The sequence below is a fragment of the Desmodus rotundus genome, chromosome 8 (assembly GCF_022682495.2).
Source record: "Desmodus rotundus isolate HL8 chromosome 8, HLdesRot8A.1, whole genome shotgun sequence".
Taxonomy (NCBI): domain Eukaryota; kingdom Metazoa; phylum Chordata; class Mammalia; order Chiroptera; family Phyllostomidae; genus Desmodus; species Desmodus rotundus.
The window spans coordinates 85,711,826-85,737,033 of record NC_071394.1 but is presented as its reverse complement, the minus strand read 5'-3'; the positions used below and the strand labels follow the sequence as shown (position 1 = coordinate 85,737,033).

General features: G+C 37.8%; 2 protein-coding genes and 1 pseudogene across 4 annotated transcripts in view; 1 reads left to right on the top strand and 2 right to left on the bottom strand.

Annotated features, from left to right (window-relative positions):
- DNAH12 (dynein axonemal heavy chain 12) overlaps nucleotides 1–9,651 on the bottom strand; it is a 219,239-nt gene extending 209,588 nt beyond the window's left edge. Inside the window, exons 1-6 of one of the 3 annotated variants that reach the window (XM_045192339.2) lie at nucleotides 9,445–9,651; nucleotides 5,795–5,858; nucleotides 5,365–5,432; nucleotides 4,945–5,147; nucleotides 4,171–4,252; nucleotides 3,949–3,975 (exon numbers count right to left, since the gene is read on the bottom strand). In XM_045192339.2, coding sequence (XP_045048274.1) covers nucleotides 3,949–3,975; nucleotides 4,171–4,252; nucleotides 4,945–5,114 — 279 coding nt within the window. In that variant the 5' untranslated portion in view covers nucleotides 5,115–5,147; nucleotides 5,365–5,432; nucleotides 5,795–5,858; nucleotides 9,445–9,651. Of the gene's footprint in view, nucleotides 1–3,948; nucleotides 3,976–4,170; nucleotides 4,253–4,944; nucleotides 5,148–5,364; nucleotides 5,759–5,794; nucleotides 5,931–9,444 lie in introns of those variants that run through there. The other 2 variants (XM_053929996.1, XM_053929995.1) reach the window with 2 other exon arrangements.
- Nucleotides 9,652–10,064: 413 nt separating this feature from the next.
- On the bottom strand, nucleotides 10,065–14,370 carry LOC112301075 (non-POU domain-containing octamer-binding protein pseudogene; annotated as a pseudogene).
- A 236-nt stretch (nucleotides 14,371–14,606) lies between these two features.
- Nucleotides 14,607–20,987, top strand: PDE12 (phosphodiesterase 12). Its single transcript, XM_024556746.4, has 3 exons — nucleotides 14,607–16,212; nucleotides 18,563–18,641; nucleotides 19,114–20,987. The coding sequence occupies exons 1-3, from the start codon at nucleotides 14,905–14,907 to the stop codon at nucleotides 19,554–19,556; spliced, it is 1,830 nt and encodes a 609-aa protein (XP_024412514.2). The 5' UTR covers nucleotides 14,607–14,904; the 3' UTR covers nucleotides 19,557–20,987.
- Nucleotides 20,988–25,208: the final 4,221 nt, after the last annotated feature.

The following is a 25,208-nucleotide window of genomic DNA, read 5'->3' as shown; positions in this document are numbered from 1 at the left end:
AAATACCCTAACAGAGCAACAAAATGAAAAATCTCAAAATGAACTTGGACAGTTTAAGGGAACTGCAGGACATGAAACATAACAACATCCACATCATGGGAATATCAGAATGAGAAGAAAAGGAGCAAGAGTTAGAAAAACTGTTTAAAAATTAATGACAGAAAACTTCCTTAACTTGGTAAGAAGAAAAGTCACATAAGTTCAGGAAACACAGAGGGACACAATCAAGATGAACCCAAAGAGGGTTCTCCAAGACACATCATAATTAAAATGCCAAAGTTTAAAGACAAAGAGTCTTAAAGACAGCAAGAAAAAACAGATAGTAACATACAAGGGAGCCCCGGTAAGGCTAGCAGCTGATTTCTCAACAGAAACACTACAAGCCAGAGGGAATGGCAAGAAATATTCCAAATAATGAAAAGCAAGGGCCAGCAACCAAGACTATTTTACCCATCAAGGCTGTCATCTAAAGTGGAGAGCAAAATAAGGAGTTTCCCAGACAAAAGGAGGCTAAAATAATACACCTCCTCCAAACCATTATTGCAAAACATGCTAAAGGGACTGCTTAAAGAGGAAGGAAAAGAGTGAGAGAGAGAGGAACACAACTAAAAAGGGAAAAAAGGGCAATGAATAAGTACCTATCAATAATAACCTTACAGGTAAATGGATTAAATGCTCCAATCAAAACACATAGGGTAGCTGAAAGGATAAGAAAATATGACCCACATATATGCTGTCTACAAGAGAATCATCTAGTACACTGATGGTGGGAATATAGACTGGTGCAGCCACTGTGGAAAACAGTACGGAATTTCCTCATAAAACTAAAAATGGAACTCCCTTTTGATGTGGCAATTCCACTGTTGGAATTATACCCTAATTATACTGAAATGCCAATTCAAAAGAACCTATGTACCCCAATGTTCATAGCAGCACAATTCACAATAGTCAAGTGTTAGAAGCAACCTAAGTGCCCATCAATAAATGAGTGTATCAAAAAACTGTGGTACATTTACGTAATGGGATACTATGCAGCAGAAAGAAAGAAGGAACTCCTATCCTTTGAGACAGCATGGATGGATCTGGAGAGCATTATGCTACGTGAAATAAGCCAAGTGGTGAAAGAGAAGTACCATATGATCTCATCTACAAGTGGAACCTAATCAACAAAACAAACAAGCAAGCAAAATATAACCAGACATGGAAATAAAAAACAAACTGACCATAACCAGAGGGGAGGGGGGAAGGAGGAGAGGATAACAGGGCAAAAAATGGGAAGGGAAATCAAGAAACACGTATAAAGGACACATATACTAAGCCAAAGTAGGGTAGGATGGAGGGTGGGAGGCAGGGATGGGTGGGGCTGGGAGAGTGGTAAAGGAGAAATGGAGACAACTGTACTTGAACAACAATGAAAAATACGAAAAAATAAAATAAATTAAAATTGAAAAAATTGAAAAAGGGGGGTAATTGGGTGAAAGAAGCAGAAGAGGCAAGTCAAGGAACATGTATAAAGGACCCATGAGCATGGACAAGGGCGTGGAGATTGACTGTGGGAGTGAGGGTTTGGGCAGGACAGGGGGAAAATGAGAAACAACTGTAACTGAACAACAACAATAAAAAGACACACTTTCAGCCAAGATGGAGGCATAGGTAGTTATACTTTGCCTCCTCCCACAATAAAAGAAGGACTACCACAAATTTAAAAACAAAAAACAACCAGAACTGCCAGAAAATCAAACTATATGGAAGTCCAACAAACAAGGAGTTAAAGAAGAAACATTCATCCAGACCAGTAGGAGGGGTGGAGATGGGCAGGCAGTGCAGAGAGTACATGTGGCAGGTGGTGACTTGGTGGTCCCACATTTATGTATGGATAAGCCAGGAGGAACAACAGGGGAGTGAGACAAACAAACCACACAACCCAGGGTTCCAGTGCAAGAAAAGAGAGCCTCAAAACCTCTGGCTGTAAAAAATCTGTGGGGGTTGCAGCAGCGGGAGAAACTCCCAGCCTCACAGGAGAGTTTGTTGCAGAGACCCATAGGGTCCTAGAATGTACACAAACCCACTCCCCTGGGAATCAGCACCTCGAGCAACCAATTTGCCTGTGGATAGCTTGTGAAGTGACCGAACTCAGAGAGGCAAGCAAGTGTCATTGTTCCCTCTTTGACCACTCCCCCACATTGCAGCGCCACAATGCAGCCACCCATGTGGGTTGCCCAGCCCTGGCAAATACTTAAGGCTCTGCCCCTTTCAGTGTAACAGATTTGTGAGACAAAGAAATATGGCCCAAATGAAAGAACAGATCAAAACTCCAGAAAGAGAACTAAATGATGAAGAAATAGCCAACCTATCAGATGCAAAGTTCAAAACAGTGGTAATCAGGAAAACACTGGTAATCAGGAGACTCAATCAGGAGGTGGAGTACCGTTGCAAAATAGAGAAAAAAGTGAAGGCTATGCAAAGTGAAATAAAGAAAAACATACAGGGAACCAACAAGTGAAGGGAAGGAAACCAGGACTCAAATAAATGATTTGGACAAGAAGGAAGAAATAAACATTCTACCAGAACAGAATGAAGAATCGAGAATTCAAAAAAAAAAAAAAAAAGGAGGAGAGGCTTAGGAACCTCCAGGACAACTTTAAACATTCCAACATCTGAATCATAGGGGTGCCAAAAGGAGAAGAGGAAGAGCAAGAAACTGAAAACTTATTTGAACAAATAATGAAGGAGAACTTCCCCAATCTGGCAAAGGAAATAGACTTCCAGGAAGTCCAGGAAGCTCAGAGAGACCCAAAGAAGTTGGACCCAAGGAAGCACACACCAAGCCACATCATAATTATATTATCCAAGATTAAAGATAAGGAGAGAATCTGAAAATCAGCAAGAGAATAGGAGACAGTTACCTAAAAAGGAGTTTCCAGAAGGCTATCAGCTGATTTCTCAAAAGAAACCTTGCAGGCAAGAAAGGGCTGGAAAGAAGTATTCACAATCATGAATGGCAAGGACCTACATCCAAGATTACTCTATCTGGCAAAGCTATCATTTAGAATGGAAGGGCAGATAAAGTTTTTCCCAGATAAGGCCAAGTTAGAGGAGTTTATCATCACCAAACCTTTATTATATGAAATGTTAAAGGGACTTATCTAGGAAAAAGAAGATTAAAAACTATGAACAGTAAAATGACAACAAACTCACAACTATCAACAATTGAACCTAAAAAAAAAAAAAATGAACTAAGCAAACAACTAGATCAGGAACAGAATCACAGAAATGGAGATAACAGGGAGGGTTATCAGTAGGGGTGGGGGGCGGAGAATGAGGGAAAAGGTACAGGGAATAAGGAGCATAAATGGTAGGTACAAAATAGAGGGAGGTTATGATTAGTATAGGAAATGGAGAAGCAAAAAAACTTATATGTACGACCCATGGACATGAACTAAGGGTGGGGATAAACCTGATGGGAGGCAGAGTGCTGAGCAAAGGGTAGAAAAAAATGGGACAACTGTAGTAGTATAATCAATAAAATATACTTTTAAAAATCTGGAAAAAGACAAACATCCCCCCCAAAAATCTCTGACATCCAGCATGTGACTAGCATACAATAGATTCTCAGTAAGTAATCATCACTATATCAATATTAAGATAATAAAAAGGAAGATTCATTTCCTTTATAACTGCGACTTTAAATTTTTCTTTCAGTGTTTTAGAATATGAACTATAATGTTTCAAACTAATCCCCAAATAGCAAATGAAAATAATAAAGCTCTTGAAATCCATACTGCCATCCATGATGTGCTTGTTCCTTTGGGCAGAGAAAATTAAAATCTCAGTCTCTAAATTTCTTTCTTTCCTAGAATTGCACTTAGAAGGTGGTCTTAGAAGAATCTACTTTGTAATAGTTTCTTTGAATATTTTCAAAAACAATATAGAAAATATTGAACTCACTCCTTTTTTTTTAATTTCACTGGTCATCTGTCAAAAGCAAACAAAAAAGACAATTAAACCAACCAAGAAGAGAAATTTTTAAGTAATTTAAATCTTAATTAAAATATGATTTAAAATATATGTAATATTCTTTAAAAATACTATTTATATTGAAGTTGATCTAAAATAATTAAGAATAAAAACAGTACAAGAATAAACTTTTTAAAGAGAAAACAAACTTACAGTTGGAGGATAATCTGGCTCTGGTGATGAAGGTATTCTTTTACCCAGTGTTCTGTCTAAATTTCTTTTGGCTCCATCAATTCTGAAATATATAATTTAAAAATATTATTAAAACATTGCAATTTGAGCCCTGGCCAAGTAGCTCAGTTAGAGCATCATTCTGATGTGCCAGGGTTGTGAGTTCGGTCCCCTGGTCAGGACAAATGCAGGAGGCAACCAAGGGATGAATAAGTGAGTGGAGCAACAGATCGATATTTTTTTCTCTCTCTCCAAGGTCAATGTAAAAAGTTACAATTTAACATTTTTTCAACTATTCTTAAAGAAGAGAGACTCAAGAGTTCTTTATCTTACTGAATTTTCTAGGAGAAATTAATCCCAAAGATCACTGAGACCTTAATTTTCTAATTATTCATGTGTAATATAAAAGGAGGAGATGAAAAATAAAAATCAAGAATCTGGTCAAGATAGAAATGTAGGTAAACATAGCTCATCTCCTCACACAACCACAACAAAAATTGCAATTAGACTATGAAACAAATATCACCCAAAATCTTCAGAAATGTTGTAGGGATAACAATGGAAAACAGTCATTACATATGATGTGGTAGAAGTGTACTTATTGACATAAAAGACCTTCACAATGTATTTCAAATGAAAATACAAAGTTTATACAAGAGTACACTAAGCATAGGTGTATAAAACTTTCTGTGAAAATACAAACTAATCATTTCACTTGAATTCCAGACAAGAATTATTTACTAATATACTACTTACACTAACTGATTAATTGTCTTCCTGTGCTCCTTGGATCTTCTGTAACTCAGCAGCTTACTTTGTGTTGATGTGTCAACCCATATGTCTTCAGGAGGACGGACAATGGGAGGTAATTTTAAGTTCAGAGCCTCCTTTTCTGCTGTAATGGCAGCTTTGTTTGGATCTGACATCTTGGTCCTCTAAAGATTAAAATATTCTATACTCTGAGGAGAAAAAGCCCATAAAGCCATTATTGTAAAAACTAGCCTCAAATGTTCATAATATATCATATATATCAATAACCAAAATTCTAGGCCTTTTCAAGTCTTTCTCCTGAGTATGGTATTAGTCTAAAGAATGGCCATTGAAATAAGTAAGCAGGGATTCCTGCTAGAGCTTTAACCATCCACTTGCTATGAAAAAATGAAACGAGTCACTTACAGGTTATGGCTTTAGTTTCCTTCTTCAAGGATGAAATTACAGTCCTAAAATCTGAGTTCAAATTTTCCCTAAGATGCAAATCACAACAATAACAAAAAAAAATCCAGTTGTTGAGGTATAATCCCTCTCCCCCCAAACCAGTTTAGTATCATTAAAATTCAAATATCAATATCGCATCTTAGTCTTGCTACTTTCCTGGAAAGTGGTACTATAATCAAGCAAAAATAGGTATACTTAACTTATTCACAATCTAACATGTCAGGTAAATGCTGAACAATTATCTGTGACACCAACCACATTTACTGCAGATTCCCACAGAATTTGGAAATTCCTGCTTTGAGAAAGAATGTATTTCTGCTGGCACCCCAGGAGAGCACTTCGTGATCTCCTGGCCTGGGGGAGGGGTGAAAAGCTGAGGACAAGAAAGTACCTGTCTGTTTTTCACTACTTCCCAGCTGCGCAGATAAGAGGAAAATGTTCAGTGAGCTTCTCTTCTGGTGAAAGAAAAAGGGAAAAAGAGGGGTGAAACCTAGGAACACCACCAGCTCCCAGCCGAGCTAAGCGCCTTCCCAGATACTAAATTGTCGCCATAGCAACTGTGGCGGTTGCAGTTGGAGAGACTGGGTAAAGGTTGCCTGGAGAGGCAGTTGCTGAGCTGCAACAGATTAGCCTTACCTGCCACAACAATAACTCAAGTACATAAAGGGTTGGATGAATGATATATATATATATTTTTTAACCTAACTGCCTTCCCTTGTGAGGCGTCCAGTGAATTGGAATCTTGGAATGGTGGAAAACTGCAAGACTGGAAGTTTGGATCTGTTGGAAAATAGATTTATGTGCACATTCACTTTTGGAGTATCAAGTCTTCAAGTGCCCCCAATGTAACTTCCCTATAAGTATTGTAACTAATCAGCAATATAATGTATCTTGTTTCTATATTTGGTATTTATTTACACAGCACTTTTCCTGCAGGAAATCCTTGGCAAAAAAACGTTAAAGGTGTGTAAATTTTGTGAGTATGCTTAAACAGAGAAATGTGAAACTGTGCTACTTGAGGCTGCACAATGGATACTCATCTTAACAATAACAGCCTAAATACTATGTGCACCAATAAAATGGGGAGACGAATAAATCCTGGGAGTGTACTGATGGCATATTCATTCAACAAATATTTGAGCACCTTCTATATGCTAATCACCATGAAAAGATTTTTTTTTTAATAAAAGTATAGTCCTACACTATTGTGTCTGGCACACAATAGGTCCTTAAAAAGTGTCATTTGAGTGAGTGAATGAACAAATTAAATATACTTGTAGCTTGTAAAAGCAAACTATCTTTCTGTAGGAAACAAAATACCTGTATAAGTATGTGAAGGTTCTTTGACATATCCCTATAAGGACTAAAGAAAGAACAGCATTCTTTTATATCATATACACATCTTCTCCTAGTTATTTAACCAAATACTAATCTAATGGTACTGTGGAGAGATTTTGCAGATATAATTCAAGTCCCTAATAAAGAGCGAGATTATCAGGGTGGGCCTGACTCAATCAGTGGAAGTCCTTTTAAAAAGAAGGATTAGGCATGCCATGAGTATGACTCCAAACAGCAGTTTACTCTACAATTACTCTCCCTCTCTGGATTTTCCCTTCCTGATAGCCTGTCCTACAGACCTTGGACTTGCCTAACCAGCCTCCACAACTGCATAAGCTAATTCCATGTAATAAATTCATATATATACATACATACATATGGATACATATAAGGAATATATATAATCTACTGGTTCTGCTTCCCTCATTAAACCCTGACTAATACAATGTATACCTTTTTTAATAGCATAGTTTATGTGGGTATAATTTACATACTCCTAAAACTCACCATTTTAAAGTATACAATTCAATCATTTTTAGGAAAATTTATAGAGTTGTGCAATCATTACCAAGATTCAGTTCTGAAATATTTCCATCACTGCAAAAAGTTCCCTTGGGCTCATATGCACTTAATCCTCACTCCCACCTCCAGGTCCAGGCGACCACTTATTTGTTTTTGGTTTCTACAATTTCTGAAAATTCCATATAAATGGAATTATATTTTCGTAGACTTCTGTCTGGCTCCTTTCACTTAATAATAACATTTTTGAGGTTCATCCATGTGTTGTTCATCCATGTAACAGAAATTCATTCCTTTTTATTGCTGAATAGTTTTCCATTATATGAACATACCACATTTGGTTTATCCATTCACCAGTTGATGGACATCTGGATTGCTTCCAGTTTGGGACCGTTATGAATAATCCTGCCATAAACAGTCATGTACAAGTCTGGATGAACATACATTTCATTTCTTATTGATAAAAATCTAGAGTGAAACTGCTGGGTTGAATGGTAAGTCTGTGTTTAACCTTTTAAGAAACTGTCAAATTGTTTTTCCAAAGTTGCTGAAAGATTTAAATCCTTACCAGCAAAAAATTTTTTCCTATGTTTTCTTCTAGTTTTAGGTTTTACATTTTGGTATATGATCCACTTAGAGTTACTTTCTGTATGTGGTGAGAGGTCTGGATGGATCCAAGGTTTGTTTTTGTTTTGTTTTGTTTTGTTTTATTTGCATACAAATATAATTGTTCCGGTACCACTTGTTGAAAAGGTTGTTCTTTCCCCACTGAACTGCTTTGGCATTGTTGGTGAAAAAAATCAACTTGCTCTATAATGTAAGGGTTTATTTCTTGACACACAATTCTATTCCATTGATCTACATGTCTATGTTTATACCAATATCACACTGTCTCATTTAGTGCAGCTTTAGTAAGAATGGCTATAGTTTTTAAAATGCATAGTGTTAGTGCTCCAACTTTGTTCTTTTATAAAAAGAAGTAATTTTGACTACTCTAGGTCCTTTGCATTTCCATATAAATTTTAGGATCGGTTTATCAATTTCTTCAAAAGAAGCAGCTGGGATTTTAATAAGTCTTTTGCTTTGAAGGAAAGAAAAACATGTTAATTATGTGAATATGTTTAATTTGAAGCTGAAAATCCTTCCTTAAAAGCACTATTTCTGAGTCTAAGGCTTAGAAATATTGTTTACAAGAGCAGAGTATTTATGAGGGCAGATAAATAATCACAAAGCCTTCATTATTTAAGAACGCTTTAGGGATATGACACCAAAATGTGTTTCTCTAATACTATACAAAAAGTTTCTTCTACTTCTTAATAGAAATGTGGAAGATGCTAAAAGAACTTATGAGACTAACTCACTATGCTTTATACTATGCACTGTTCATTTGAAAATTAAAAAGGGGATTACAGGAAAAATACATGAGTCATTCATGTATTTTTAGCTCCATGAATGCTTAAGAGTCATTCATGGAGCTAAACTGTGATAGGTTTCACCTAGGTTCTTTGAATTTCTTCAAACTAATTTTTATTGCTGTTATACTAATATTATATCTTATATTAAATGATATACTTATATATCATATATAGTCTACTGTAACATACATAGTATATATAACATGTTATATATACTATACTGTATAGAATACTATATATAGCACATTATAACATTTATAACATATATGTTCTAATACATAATAAATTATATATAAATTATATAATATATAACATATTATATATACTATTCTATACAGTATAGTATATATAATATACAATGTCATCATTATAAATTACAATAAATATACTAAAATATAAGAAATAGCATTGCTGGTGGGAATGTAAACTATGTAGCCAATATGGAAAACAGTATAGAGGTTCCTCAAAAAATTAAAAATAGAACTACCAAATGATCAAGAAATTCTAATAAATCCAAAGAAAATGAAATCACTGTCTCAAAAAGATATCTGCACCTCCATGTTCACTGCAGCATTATATAATAGCCAAGACATAAAAACAACCTAATTGTAAGTATTCATCAATGGATAAATGGATAAAGACAATGTAAAATATATACATACAGTTATATAGATATAATAGAATATTATTCACTCATAAAAAGAAAATCCTGCCATTATGCTAAGTAAAATAAGTCATACAAAGACAAATACTATATAATCTCACTTACATGTGCAATCCACAGAAAACTGAATTCATAGAGACAGACAACACATTGGTGGTTTCCAGAGGAAGGGGAAGGTGGCCGGTCAGGGGAGTGCAAGAAAAGGTTGAAGGTAGCCAAAAAGTAAGAACTTCCAACACATTCAGCAATGCCATTTTAATGATTTGTTCATGTCTAATCTATCAAGTTTTTTTTTCACAGTAATCTAACCAAACTCAAAAGAATAAATTAAAGTGGCTGATTATGCTGTTGATTCTAAAAAAAAAAGAAAAAAGAAAAAAAAGTAAGAACTTCCAGTTACAAGATAATCAAGTTCTGGAATGTAATGTATATAGCATGGTGACTATAGTTAATCAACTATAAGTGTATTTAAAAGTTGCTAAGAGAGTAAATCCTAAGAGTTCTCATCACAAGAAAAAGGAAAAAAATTGTAACTATGAGATCCGCTAAACTTATTGTGGTAATCATTTGGCAATATATACATATAACAATCTTTATATTGTATGCCTGAGACTAATGCAATATTATATGTCAATTGTATCTCCATAAAACTGAAAAACATTATAAATTAAAAATTTTTAGTAAATAAATAGAAGAAATTGGTCCCTTGCATAAAAAGAAAATGGACATTATTAAATTTTGAATATATAAGGAAGTAGATAACCCTTAAGTGATATTACCAGGTACTACTCAAAATTTCTGAGTGCTATCACTCAAAACTGCAGTATCATGTTGACCTTCAGTAAAAAAAAGATAGAGGTATTTTTTTAAAGACTTAAAATATATTTTAATAAGTTGATGCTGCATTACTGCTCCATTTTCCAGAAAAACTCCAGAGGTCAGGGAAAATCAAACATGGTACACCAATTTAAAAAAATGCACAGCATGACTACCTAAGGTAGGCAACACTAAGAGCTACTCTACTATCTGACACCCAACATACAGCAACCCTGTTCCCAAGGTTGTACTAGGCCTATCAAGAAAAACTGTGAATAGCAACATCAGACACAAAAGGGCCATTCCTTGGTTGTCCTTACCCAAGAAAAAGATGGAGGGAAGTTAACAAAAAAAAAATTTTTATATACATACTAAAATGAAAATCTCTAACAGAAAATGTCTTCTTTAGGATATGAAAGGATAATACACAAGATATAACAGAACCATAAGTATGTTATCTGTGATCTCTGTGGACATCTGCCTGAATACCCACCTGGGAGGGAATGGAGTGATGGGGCTAAGGAAAATGGGGGATGTTTGTGGGTTTTATGGTATATGTGGCAGTGTCTCTGGGGTTGTGGTCTGGGAATGAGAAAGCAAATACAACAGGATAAAACAAAGCATGGAATGATCAAGATTAATGGGGGCTCTAACTGGATCCACTTTGCCATTGTTCCCTCGCTTCCAGGCCTTCAATAATCATGCAACTTCAGGAATGCACCACACAGATATATTAAATGATATACAACAGAATTGATTTGTTAAATATTGCCTCTCCTTGCCCTCTGCCTCCAGCATACTCCCTAGAGTAAGTAGTACAGGTAGGGAGGACCTAACTATTGGTAGGAATCCCTAACACCTTTCCAGGGCAGAATTCTAGCTAGTCCAAAAAGGGTCCTTCTCTCAAGGGTTTTGGGAAACTAGACAATGCAATTTTATTAGTATCAGTAACATCTGTTTGGAACAAATTCAGCTCTGGAAGCTGCATGGTTGAGTGCAAGAGGGGTTCCACCAATTGCCCCTATTCCTTCCATTGTAGCAGCTTGGCAGAAGTGTTCAGCAGTTGGTGGGGTCAAACCCAAGGTTCCATCTGGCATCATAGTGGCAGGTCCTGGAGGAGCTAGGTTACCAGCAGGCACAAAAGCAGGGGCCATGGCACCTCTGTTGTACATGCCCATAGCACCTCCCATAATAGCCATCTCGCCCATCCATATCTCCTGCTCTCTTGCATCAGGGAAGGTTCCCTTGAATGCTTTCTGCTGTCGCTGCATCTCTTTCTCACAGCACCTGCGCTTCTCCTCCTGCCTGAGCTCCAGTTGCTTTCGTTTTTGCACTTCTTGATTGTGCAGCTCTTCCATCCTTTGAAGTTCTTCCTCACGCCTCATCAAATCCTGCCTCACTAGCACAACCTGGTGCTCATGGCAAGCAGCCTCCATCTCCATCTCCAGTTTCTTGCAAGCTTCCTTGATGTTGCAGTCCATTTGTTTCTGTTGCTGTTTATCCATCTGAATGAGTGCCTTCTAGCACATGGCATACTGATACTCAAAGGAGCCAGGCTATGCAAATCTAGGTGGCTGCTCCTGCTCCTTGTGAAATTACTAGTTCTTTATAACCAGCTTCTCTGGAAGTCCCTCTTCATCACCTAACTGGTTCATGGGCTCCACAGTCACAGGCCAAGGAAATGTACTTAGAAGGAAAGAGCCTTCAATGCATCTGTCCAGAGCTTTTCGAGCAGCTGGTTTCCCTGAGAATTCAACAATGCCTTTCCTGAGGGCCTTCCTCGAACATTCACAATGACTACATCCCTCTCCACCTGGCTGAACACAGAAAAGGCTTCCTCCAGTAGTTTGTTGGACACATACTGAAGGTTACTAATTGTAAGGGATGCATTATAGCAGGCAAAGTGCACATGCAGCTGTTTTCCATGGAGTGGCATGTTGTCCAGCTCCACTTTAGCAATCTCCGCTAGGGTTCTTGTTTCCAAGTGAATAAAGCCAAAGCTCTTATCCTTATGAATAAAGACTTCATCTGCCTTCCCATATTTCTCTAATAGTTTACTCATTTCATCCTCAGTTATGTCAGGAGAAAGATTGCCCACAAAGAGCTGGCTACATTGGGTAAAGGTCTTCTCTCCTGGTTTCCTAAAAATCTTCAGGTCAATAATCAAGCCTTCATTTTGTCTGCCGGCTTGTTGCCCATTTGCAGGCGTTGATGTTGGTGAGGCTGCTCCTGCTGTTGCTGCTGTTCATACTGCTGGTGGTGATGCTGATGATGATTCCTTGGAGCACAATTTTGCTTCTCCAAATTAAAGGTTTTATTGCTCTGCATTTTTTACCCCCTCTACCAACTGTTGTCTTCTCAGAGAAATAGCAATGCTACATGGCTTCTACCATCGCAAGAAAAGAGATAGAGGTATATTCATGGCCTATGCTGTTAATTGATGTTATTAACCAAAGTGAAGGTAATCACAAGAAACCAGTCGTCACATACTAATCTTTGCAAATAATGTGTAAGTAACAAGAATAACTCCATCAACCCTAACTTTTGCTTAGTGAAAGTTAGCTTGTGTTTCTTCATATGGACTGAGAATGTATGAATTAATAGATTTCTATTAGCCCCTTCTGCTTTTGGTATCAGAGCATAGTATTGGTTTGGCCTTTCAATCTCAAGTTTTAATTATATGATTTATATTTATTATGTATATAATGTGCTATAATTTCTCAAGAATATATAGCTTCAAATACACAATTTACTATGTATTATTTTCACATCTGTTGAGTTCAAATTAAATTAAACTTTTTATGGGAAGTCGTGGCACTTTCAGAACATTTTGGAGACTTTCTCTTGAAAGAATTGACAAAAGATAATGAAAATAGAAAGGTGCTGAACCATGGGTATGCTATAATGTTATTTGTGTAAAAAAGTGGAGGGGTATATACTCATAAATACAGAGTCCAGCAGAAGTAAGGCCTGCTTGAGTGTGGTTGGTAGTGTAATAATATGAGTATAATAATTTATAGTTTTAATTTAAACACTTCACCTAAAATGTCATATGGTGTGCTTGAATGTTATATTGTTATGTTACGGAATTACACACTTATGATTTTGTAATAAAAAGGGGGGTGTTATTTGTGCCAAACCCTGTATTTGAGTCTGCATAATAGTCAGGCATAGAAGGATTACTTTTTTCACTATGGATATATTTTAATCTTTCAAAAATACCAAAAAAAACAAAAAACAAAACAACACAGACCTCTGAAAGAAGTATGACACTTCAAGGTGTCTGTCTGAAAACCAAGATTACGACTCTTCTACAGGGTTAAATTAGATCAGTTTGCTTGAAGGAAAGTCACATTTTCTAATAGGGCTTTTATCTTTGAGTTGATTTAACCTTGAGTTCTGCAAAGTTGCATAAAGAAAAGTGATGAGGATAAGAAAAATGCCATTTTTAAATTTATATTGCTACATGTGGGTACTATAAACGGGAGTACTAAAACTTATTTTCTTCCTTTCTTAGGTCAGTCAGTTGATGTAACATACTGGCTTTTATCCCTATATTGTAACCTTGGACTACATATATCATCAGTGTCCAGTCACCTGTCAAATGCTTGGGGGGGTGTGGGCAGGGGAGGACAGGAATAGAAATTTCAAATGACTACAAAATTTATACTTCCTTTAGAATACAATTTAAAAGGCTTACTTTCCTCATCGTAAGCCAGGGGGAAAGGTATAGCTTATTATTAGATACCCAATAAATCAACTTTACTTGTAGAAAAAGGTAGTATATACAAATACATCATTTGACCAGAAAAGCAAGTTCACAATTTGTTCTTTGAATCTTCAAGGGCTTTTTTTCCTTTAACTAATCACAGAATATTAATTATATTAAACACAAAATCACTTTCTTGAAATATTTTGTTCATTTGGCTTTCAGTGAAGCTACACTTATTTCTTCTTACTGGCTGTTCTCAGTCTCCTATCATTCACTCAGCAATGTTTGTGTGACCTTGAACAAATAAAATAACCTCTCTGGGTCTCACATCTGTAAAAGACTTTTTTTTTAGCATAGTCATCGCTCACTAAATACTTATTATGTATCGTTCGTCGTTACTAACTACCACAAAGGCTCAGCTCCGCTTGTTACTAACTACCATAGAGGCTCAGCTTCGCCTCAGGCGCTTGCGGAGCCTGAGGCGAACCCACCACACCTCGAAAGAAGGCGAGCAGCACCGGGAACGCCGCGCAGAGTACTGGAGCAACGCTGTTCACGCCCAGAGCCAGGCTGACAATCCGGGTGGAGTCCTGTGTTCAGCCCCGAACAGCTCGAAGAGAGGGTAGGCGGTTCCAATCCAGGCGAAGGACCGCCTCCTTCAGGGAAACGAACTCAGTGTCACCACCCAGCCACTTCCGGCTTGGCGCAACTTCCCTTTCATCCTCTAACTGCACTTTCGGTAAAATCATGGAGTCTAATATTTCACTCTGGAACCTCTGTATTTTCTTCATTTCTTCCTCTTCGTGACTCAAGTTGAAGATAAAAGTTAATCTTGGAGTTATTAGACATAACTGGCTACAAAAAAGGAGCATGTGAGCGGACCCGGCGAAAGTGCCTGACGTAAGCTTCTCCGCCCTTTCCTCGCCGGCCGGAAGTTGCAGGACTGAATGGGTCCCAGAGCCGGTGGCTCCATCTACTCTTTTTCCACCTGAGGCTTAGCAGCTGCTTATCCCGTCAGCCGCTGGGCCACCAGGTCCATGTGGAGGCTCCCAGGTGCCCGCGCCGCGCTTCGTGGGGTCCGCGCGGCCGTGGAGCGGCACAGTCGGGCCGAGACGGCAACTGAGACGGCGGCGGGCGCGATGGAGCGCGCTGTAGTGCGCTGTGTGCCCTCCGAGCCTAAACTAAGCTTGTCGTTCGCGCTGGCCGACGGCAGCCACAAGAACATGCAGCGCGACCAAAGTGAGCCGCTGGGTCGAGCCCTCAGCCGGATTGCCACCAACGCCCTCAAGGGCCACGCTAAAGCGGCTGCCGCCAAGAAGAGCAGGAAGAACCGACCAAACACGAGCGGCGGCGTGGCCTGTTCCGGGCCCGGACCCGAGCCGGCTGCGGCCTGCGAGCCGGTAGTGAAGCTGTACTACCGGGAGGAGGCAGTCGCTGAAGACGTGCTCAATGTGGACGCCTGGCAGGACGGTGCTGTGCTGCAGATCGGCGATGTCAAATACAAGGTGGAGCGCAACCCGCCCGCCTTCACCGAGCTGCAGTTGCCACGCTATATCATGGCTGGCTTCCCGGTTTGCCCCAAGCTCAGCCTCGAATTTGGGGATCCCGCCTGCTCCCTCTTCCGCTGGTACAGGGAAGCTAAACCCGGGTCGGCGGAGCCTGAGGACGGGGGCCCCTCGTCATTGTCTCCCGCCTTGCCCTCTCCTAGGTGGACGGAAACGGGTGTGGACAAGCGCGTCTACACCCCGTCCAATGCAGACATCGGGCTACGGCTCAAGCTTCATTGCACCCCAGGCAATGGGCAGCGCTTCGGGCCAAGCCGGGAGTTGGAAAGTGTGTGTCCAGTGGAGGCCGGTCCCGGCACTTGCACCTTTGATCACCGGCATCTCTATACTAAGAAGGTGACAGACGACGCTCTCATCCGCACTGTCTCCTACAACATCCTTGCTGACACGTACGCCCAAACTGAGTTTTCGCGGACTGTCCTGTATCCATACTGTGCCCCCTACGCCCTGGAGCTCGACTACCGCCAGAATCTTATCCAGAAGGAACTCACTGGGTACAACGCCGACCTCATCTGTTTGCAGGAGGTTGACCGCAACGTGTTTACAGACAGTTTGGTCCCGGCTCTCGAGGCCTTTGGGCTGGAGGGCGTATTTCGAATCAAGCAGCAGGAAGGCCTGGCTACTTTCTACCGAAAGTCCAAGTTCGACCTCCTTACCCGGCATGACATTTCTTTCCATGAAGCCCTGGAGTCCGATCCACTTCACAAAGAACTGCTGGAGAAGTTAGTTTTGTACCCATCGGCACAGGAGAGGGTGCTCCAGAGATCTTCTGTCCTTCAGGTAAAGTAGCTTCACCAGTCTCTTTACATATTTGCCCATTTTTAGGGCCCTGGAAAGGAAATGGGGTGTGGGGCTGCTTATAGTTGAGATGAAACCATCGAGATTTTACTGAAAGGTGTTTGCTCTTGTATCTTCAACACAAAGGTTAGCCTTCATTCATTCATTTAGCAGATGCTTATTGATCTGTTATTCTTCGCATTTTGTACGTGGGGAGGTGGACAAATTTACTTACCCAAGTTCACACCTAGGATTCTTATAGTTAGTTATATATTCCATTATAACTAGGTAGGGTATTAACTACTGCTTAGCTGAAGCTATGTTAATTTTTTTAATTGACTTTTAGAGAGAGGAAGAGGGAGGGGAGAGAGAGAGAGAGAGACACGTCCGTTTGTTGTTCCACTTGTTTAAGCATTCATTGGTGGTTTATTGTATGTGCCCTGACCAGGGGTCCTTGACCTTGGTGAATCAGGATGGTGCTTTAACCAACTTTGCTACCTGACCAGAGCAGGCTATCTTAGTTTCTTAAAAACATATTTATTTTGTGTTTGTCCAGAGTTTTTAGGTAATTAGTTTTATGCAAAGTAAGATGAGTAGGTACCATTTTTTTTTTCCAGCACCTACTATGTTTCACAGACTTCCATGTATGCTCATTTAATTGAATCCACACCATGGTCCCACCCGAAGGGGAGTAATTGTCTCTTCTTTTCTTTAAACCACTGATGAAGTTGATTTAGGAAAAAAGTGTCTCTTTCCAGATCACATTGCTGTAAATTGTAGAGTGGGTGTTCAGACCTGGGTCTGCCTCACTCCAAAGCCTGCACTATCTCCAACCTTGGTGTTGTCATCTAAAGTATATTCTTTTTATACTACCTGTGGATGTTAGACTGTTACTAAAGCATGTTACCCTATGTATTATTTATTTATATAGTAGTCCCCCGTAGCCACGGTTTCAGTTTCCTGCACTCTGAAAATACAAAATGAAAAATTTCAGAAATAAACAATTCATACATTTTATTAATAAATTGCCTGCTGCTCTAAGTAGCATAATGAATCTCATGCCCTCCTGTACCATCCAGCTTGGGGCATGACTCATCCCTTTGCCCAGCATATCTATGCAGCATAGGCTACCTGCCCATTAGTCATTTGGTAGCCGTCTTGGGCGTCAGATGGATTGTCACCATGTCACAGTGCTTGTGTTCAAGTAACCCTTATAGTAGACTAACACTGTGTGACAATGCCTTCATCTTCACCTCACTTCATTTCCTTAGGTAGGGTGAGTACAATACGGTATTTTGAGAGAGAGAGAGAGATTATATTCACATTACTTTTATTACAATATATGCAGTGTTATAATTGTTCTGTTTTATTATTAATCTCTTACTTTGCCTAACTTATAATTTAAACGTTATCATAGGTATGTACATATAGGAGAAAACATAGTGTATACGAGGTCTGTCCAGAAGGTATCCAGATATGTAATATGAAAAGTAGAGACATTTATTAAGAAGATACAAGAAACATTGTACATAGGACAATGACATCTCAGTCCCCTTCAAAGTAGGTACCTGGGGACCTCACACAGTTTTCCAAGTCACCATCAGATGCCCCATTGCATTTTCCTGAATCTCCTGGACAGTGTGAAATGTCTTCCCTTTCAAAAGTGATTTTAGCTTGGGGAAAAGCCAGAAGTCACAAGGTGCCAAATCTGGGCTGTAGGGGAATGGGTCACCTGGGTGATTTGATGTTTTGCCAGGTAACTCTGAACAAGAAGTGATGTGTGAGCAGGTACGTTGTAATGAAGTTGCCAATCACTAGTTGCCCACAGCTGTGGCCTTCTGAATCATCCCATTAGTTTCTGTGGAGGAATGTTCAAGCTTAATGCAAAATTTGATGCAGATTCGTTGCTCTACTCACTCAGTCATTTTGAATGCGATGGCCACACAGTACACATGCTCACTCAACGGCATCTACGCCCCTACTGAATAATAGTACAGTGAAGTTATTATTCACGCGTGTGCATTCCAGTCCACTCTCCTTGGCTGCTAGGTTACATCAATGTCACACAAACCGTTCTTGGTATATTAACAATGGCTAGATTCTTCCAGACAGACCTCGTATATAGGGTTAGGTTTCAGGCATCCACTGAGGATCTTAGAATGTATCCGCCCTGGATAATGGGGCACTTCTGTATTCAAAAACTTTTAACAAAAATTAAATTTCATAATTATGATCATAGTTTATCAGTATGGGGAGGATATACAGTAAAATGTTATTTCCTATAGTCTTAGACAAAAAATTCAGAAGATTGGGAGATAGCAACTGAAGTCTTGGCACTTTCTGTATGTTTTAGGTTTCTATTCTTCAGTCTACAAAGGACTCTTCTAAAAAGATATGTGTTGCAAATACCCATCTCTACTGGCATCCCAAAGGTAGGTTTTATTGGTTTTCACATGCAACTTATACAGGGTAACTTAAGGTCAATTAAGCTGTTTTACACAAATATATTTTTTCTTTCAGTTTTATTGAGATATGATTGACATACAACATTATACAAGTTTAAGGTTTATGGCATAATGACTTATATACACTGCAAAACAATTACCACAACAAAGTTAGATACCAAAAAAAGAGATTTTTTTTTTCTTGTGATGAGAATTTTCAGGTTTTAATATCTTAGCAACTTCCAACTATGCCATACATACATTGGTGTTAACTATTTCGTTCATGTTGTATTTATCTTATAACTGGAGGTTTGTACCTTTCGACCACCTTCATCTAATCCCACATCTTCAGTGTCACCCAGATGCTGTACTTTGTAAGTTTTTCTTTCTCTCTCTTTTTTTTTTTAACTTAGAGGCATCTTTAAAAAGTACTTATATTTATGTTTTTTTGTATTCATAGGTGGGTACATTCGTCTCATTCAAATGGCAGTAGCCTTGGCTCACATTAGACATGTCTCATGTGATCTGTATCCTGGCATACCAGTTATATTTTGTGGGGACTTTAATAGTACCCCATCAACAGGAATGTATCATTTTGTCATCGACGGCACCATTCCAGAGGATCATGAAGACTGGGCTTCCAATGGGGAAGAGGAACGATGCAACATGTCTCTTACCCATTTCCTGAAACTGAAAAGTGCTTGTGGTGAACCTGCTTACACAAATTACGTTGGTGGCTTTCATGGATGTCTGGATTACATTTTCATTGACTTAAATGCTTTAGAGGTTGAACAGGTGATTCCACTACCTAGTCACGAAGAAGTTACCACCCACCAGGCGTTACCTAGTGTTTCCCATCCCTCTGATCACATAGCACTTGTATGTGATTTAAAATGGAAGTAGATTTGTGTTTAATGGAATTTCAGTCTGCTTTAGTAAGGGAAATTAAATATGAATCAAAGTTTGTGTGTAACCTTCAAAGAGGAAAACTAGACACTAACTTCTTAGTTCTTACCCTACTGGTTATGTTCTTCATTACATGACTATTCATAATCTTTACATAATATGGTTTCTCTACCCTTCTTTGCCTACACTTGGAGGAAAAACAAATATATTTATGACTGGCAGGGAACATTGAATTATTGTGCACATTTTATAAGTACTTTTTTTTTTAGTCTAGTAATTAAGACTTTTGTAAAAAACCATTTGAATGATACTGTAATTTTTCTATCATAACACATTTAAAATTGAATCATGTTTGTATAATTAGGGGTAAAATGCATACAAGTTCAGGTGAGAGGCCTAAGTTCCAATACATGGAAGGAGTAACATTAGTGTTTACCTCTACCTCAGTTTGGTTAGCAATTAATACAACTCCAGAGCTTTAACAAAAGATTAAAATATACTATCACTGACTGCTATTGCTTCTCATCTTTCATTTTTCAATGAACATTTTTATTCTGTTATTAGGATTTTAGTTGTCAGTGTATGTTACAAATGAACATACTCAGATTCTTTTTCTTACTGCGGGTCATTTTAACTTTTAGGAATCAAGCACAATTTAGTATTCAGAGTGAATAACAACAAAGTCAACTTGATCCCTTTGTCTTTACTCTTGCCCATGAAAAATGTTCATAAGTTAACATGGAATTTGACCATGTGATATTAGAGAATATGGTACATTACTTTGGAGAAACTGTCTACTGATGTGGGCTTTAAAATTTTGATTGAACTATTGAGGTTTTCTGTGCTAGATGTACTTTTAAAATTGCTGGTTTATAAATAGAAAGGGGAGTAGCGGGGCTTTTGAGCATCTCAGAAATAAACTATTCCTTTTGTAGGCTTCAGCATTATAGTTTGGGTTACAAGGAAACATTGTACGTATAAGTTATATACTGGAAAATTGTTTTAATCATGAAGCCAATCATTTTAAAATTAGGAATTATTTTTACTGCTTAGTGTCTAGCCTAGAGTGGTAACCAAGCTTTTCTAACTCAGTTATCACCATAGTTAATTTGTAATGCTTTAGCTGTTGCTTTTTTGATGTTCAGGAAAACTGTAATGTTATCTTGTTTCTGCTTTTAATTTCTAGCTTAGATATTAAATGGCCATCTACTTCAAGAAGAGCTCTGGTTTTCCACAGTTGTGAGAGCCTTTGTTCCATTCTTTCACCTCTGAACCCAACACCATAAGAACTTAACTCTTTTGATAAAGTAGCCTGTACTTTCATATTCTGCTCACTATCCAGTGTATTGTTAACTCTTAGTTTAGTATGTTCGAGAATGAGAGGGTTTTACATGTGCTTCAGATTGAACCTTAAAGTGCTTAAAAGTTCTTGAGGGGAAAATTAAGGTGGCAGTTTCTTGGGATCTTCTTTAGAAAAAGCTATACATGAAAAATTGATGTTACTGAATTGTGCTTTCCTAACATTTTTGAGAGCATTTTAAAATGCTCTCATCAATTTATAAATATGTAAATATTAAAGCCAGAATTTGATTCTTCCGCAAAAATATTTTTCTTTTTAAAATTTTGTTTTGGTCTGCTTTCAGATAAACATGTTAACAGGGCTCTTACAGAAACTTGAGAGAAAACAAAAAGCTTCTAAGCAAAAAGTTAAACACTTTGGAAAAAAATTGTAACATGACACACTCATGTCCATGAGGAGAACATACAGGTTCTATATTAATAGCGTAGCTAGCTAAATTGAACTCTGGTCAGAAAAGCTCTAAGCACTTATCAAAAATTCCACGTATGGAATCTTTAATTTTTTTTATTTGCTGACTAAACTATAATCAGATGTATGCAAGCATTTCAAAATATTTGAATATAAAATATTATGATGTGACACATACTGATTAAATCTTCAATATACAGATATGTTAGTATGATTGGAGTACAAAAGCAGGGAACACTAGAAAGCTGAATAAATAGATACCAAAATTTTCTTGTAATCAAGTCAGAATAAAGCATCGTTCAGAAATGTTTGTGTTTAAGCCACCTTTATGACTTAATTTTTCAATGACTTGGATTTTTAGTACATTTAATTTTCATAAAATATGGAAAGTCTGTCAACTCTATGGTGAGCCACATTTTAAGATGTCATTAGTTCTTGCTGTACGAATTAACATTTTAAAATTTTATATTGATTATAAATGGCTAAGGATTTATAGAACACATTATCTTATCCATTGAACTTTTTTGCACAGTTGCCACTAGACTTACACACTGGTAGTTCATAATTCATTACCAAGGACATCATTTCTGGCTGTAATGTAATGTTCTTTAGAATTCTGAATAGTAACATCAGTTTCAAATTTCCAAGAATTTCACTAGGTGATGACATCTGAGAGAATTAAGGCCTTACTATCCTCAGAATGTGGTGGTTTCATTCTAGAGGTAGATCTCTGAGGAACATAATACAGGGGAGTCAGGATCCAAAGAATACTACTGTGGGGAGATCTTCCTGGTGGAAACTGACACCTTTAGATTTCATATTCACCAGTTAAGAAATTTAGGCAGAGATTCCCTACGAAGTAGTTTGAGACAAAAACCAAAACCCATATATATAACGTAGGGTAAAAGTTTGCACTACTAGTTTATGACAAGACCCACATGACAACTCAATAGGGAAAATCTTTCTAAAAAAAAATGACACTGATTTTCATAATTCAAAAACATTTTGTTTTGAAATTTGTAATATTTTGCTCAATATAGTACTAGGGGGAAATGCTATCTAGATATCATTTTGGGAGAGGAAACAACTCCTAAGAGCTTGTTTAACTGTTGTGGGTAATACTGCAGTTCATAAAGTGGTCCACTCATGAGAAAGTCCATGCTTTTAACAAAGTATTAGAGTTGTATTAATTTGAGTGATTTTTGTAGCACTAACTTCAGAATACCAGTTCTACATTCTGAGATGAAAATACCAAAGCATTTTTTTAACTGAAGTGAAATGCACATAAAACTAACCATTTTAAAATGTGTGATTCCATTGTATTTAATACATTCATGGTGTGCAGCCATGATCTCTAGTTCAAAAACATTTTCATCACCTCAAAGGAAACCCCTTATCCATTAAGCAGTCTCTCCCCTCTTACCTCCCCTCCAGCCCTTGGCAACTACTAATCTGCTTTGTGCTTTAGTGGATTTCCCTATTCTGGATATTTCATATAAATGGAATCATAATATGTGACCTTTGTGTCTAGCTTCTTTTCACTTAGCACAATGTTTTTAAGGCTCGATGTTGTATCAGTACTTCATTCCTTTGTGTGCCTGAATAGTAGTGCACTGTATGGTCATACTGTATTTTGTGTATCCAAATGGACATCTGGATTGTTTCCACCTTTTGGCTCTTGTGAATAATGCTGCTATGAACATTTGTGTACAAGTTTTGCTTGGGCGTGTTTTCAGTTCTTTCAGTCATATCCCTAAGAGTGATTGCTGGGCCATATGGTAATTGTGTTTAACTTTTTGAGAAACTGCCAAAATGTTTTCCAGAGTGACCACACCAGTTTACATTTCCCACCAGCAATGTATGAGTTTCAATTTCTCCATATCCTCTCCAACTTATTACACATTTTTTTAAATTCTAGCTATTGAAGTGGATGTGAGGTGGTATCTCTACCAATGCATCTTAAAGTTTAGTCCAATCATGTTGTTGCAGTCATGAACTAGATTATTCACAATGCATTATACACCTACCTTTTTTTTTCTAGAGAGCTCATGTTCAGCAATTCCTACTCATTTTTACAAGCTTATGTCAAGTTAGAAAGGTCAGTCGCATTGCTTCTTTTGAAAAGATTTGGGAAGAAACGACGTTACAAAAACAAACAAACAAAACCAAAGCCCTGGAATTTAAATGAACTAGAAAGAATAGAAACCTAAGAGAAAGAAGGAAGGAAGGAATTCTAAAAATGTGGTTCTACTTCAGTGATTTCAGAGAATGAATTTGAATTTGTTTACTAGTTTGAATTTGAATTTGGCTTTTAAATACTTTAGCCCTGTTCCACTATTACCCACCACTTTTAAAATCCCAATTTAGGTACAGAATAGTAGCAGATAGCAAGAATGCCTAAATACTAATTCCTGAGAAAACCAAGATGGCTGTAGCTAAATCTACCAAGACCAAGACCTGGCTGGTGTGGCTCAGTATAGATTGAGTGCTGGCCTGGGAACTAAACAGTTGCTGGTTCAATTCCCAATCAGGGCACATGCCTGGGTTGCGGGCTAGGTCTCCAGTATGTGGTGCTTGAGAGGCACCTACACATTGATGTTTCCCTCCCTCCCTTCCCCTCTAAAAATAAAATAAAAAGGCTAAACTGATTGTTAAATATCTTAGGTTTTGAAAAGAAGCCCTAAGTTCAAGATACACTTTGATTTTATAAGTTGGCCACCTTCGCAGGATATTGAACCATATTAAAGCTAGGTACTAAAATTAGCATTCTGTATGATAATCTTTAAATTGTTGGTCTTAAAAATACTAAATCTTTTAGTTCAGTTGACGGCTGCCCTCAATATAACTAGAAATAACAGCTGGGTTCATTCTGCTGACAAATAGATTGTCAAAATCCATGTTCATATTGTCACTGTTTTACTCAAAATTTTCAATTTCCTTCAGAAACTTCACTAAACAAATTGAATCATCTCTGTCTTCCGTCCATTTTGTGTTGATGGTATGTCAAAGGGTTTATACAATGCAATCCATTTTGCCCAGTAACTCACTTTAGTGATGTTATCTTTAAGTGTTGCCGAAGTATATCTCCTTACTGTGTTGAACTATCCATAGTTTGCATTTTTTGCTGATTTCATCCCATTTGTGTTCTATAATTGAAATCAGTTCAGTAGGGAATTGTTTAAGGCTTTATTTACTTAGTTGGCTTATTTATACCGGATGACCAATATACATACTTTTCAAAGTATTGCATATAATCTTCATTTCCCCAGTGGAATAGTTTGAAGGAGTGGTGTCTCCAGAGAAACAATTATTTAGAAACAAAGCTGGCCCTCAGAAAATCTGGGTGAAGTATGTAGTGTTTTGGATATCAAACCAAAGATGTTTCTAAAGCTCTAGAACTTTTAAGTACTGTAAATAATATAATTGTATTACTTTTTTAAAAAATTACATACCTAAAGAAGTCTACCTTTTTTGCATCCTGGCTTGTGTCCTTTTCATTTTTTAAAAATATATTTATTGATTATGCTATTACAGTTGTCCCATTCCCCCCCACTCCACTCCATCCTGCCCACCCCCTCCCTCCCACATTCCCCCCTATAGTTCATGTCCATGGGTCATACTTATAAGTTCTTTGGCTTCTACATTTCCTACACTATTTTTACCCTCCCCCTGTCTATTTTCCACCTATCATCTATGCTACTTATTCTCTGTACCTTTTCCCCCTCTCCTCCTCCCACTCCCCTATTGACAACCCTCCATGTGATCTCCATGTCTATGGTTCTGTTCCTGTTCTAGTTGTTTGCCTAGTTTGCTCTTGTTTTTGTTTTAGGTGTGGTCGTTAATAACTGTGAGTTTGCTGTCATTTTTACTGTTCCTATTTT

Excerpts from the sequence above, each read along its gene's own strand:
- PDE12 (XM_024556746.4), top strand. The coding sequence starts at position 14,905 with ATGTGGAGGCTCCCAGGTGCCCGCGCCGCGCTTCGTGGGGTCCGCGCG. Across the intron at positions 16,213-18,562 it reads AGAGATCTTCTGTCCTTCAG|GTTTCTATTCTTCAGTCTAC; the intron begins GTAAAGTAGCTT and ends TGTATGTTTTAG. Across the intron at positions 18,642-19,113 it reads TCTCTACTGGCATCCCAAAG|GTGGGTACATTCGTCTCATT; the intron begins GTAGGTTTTATT and ends TTGTATTCATAG.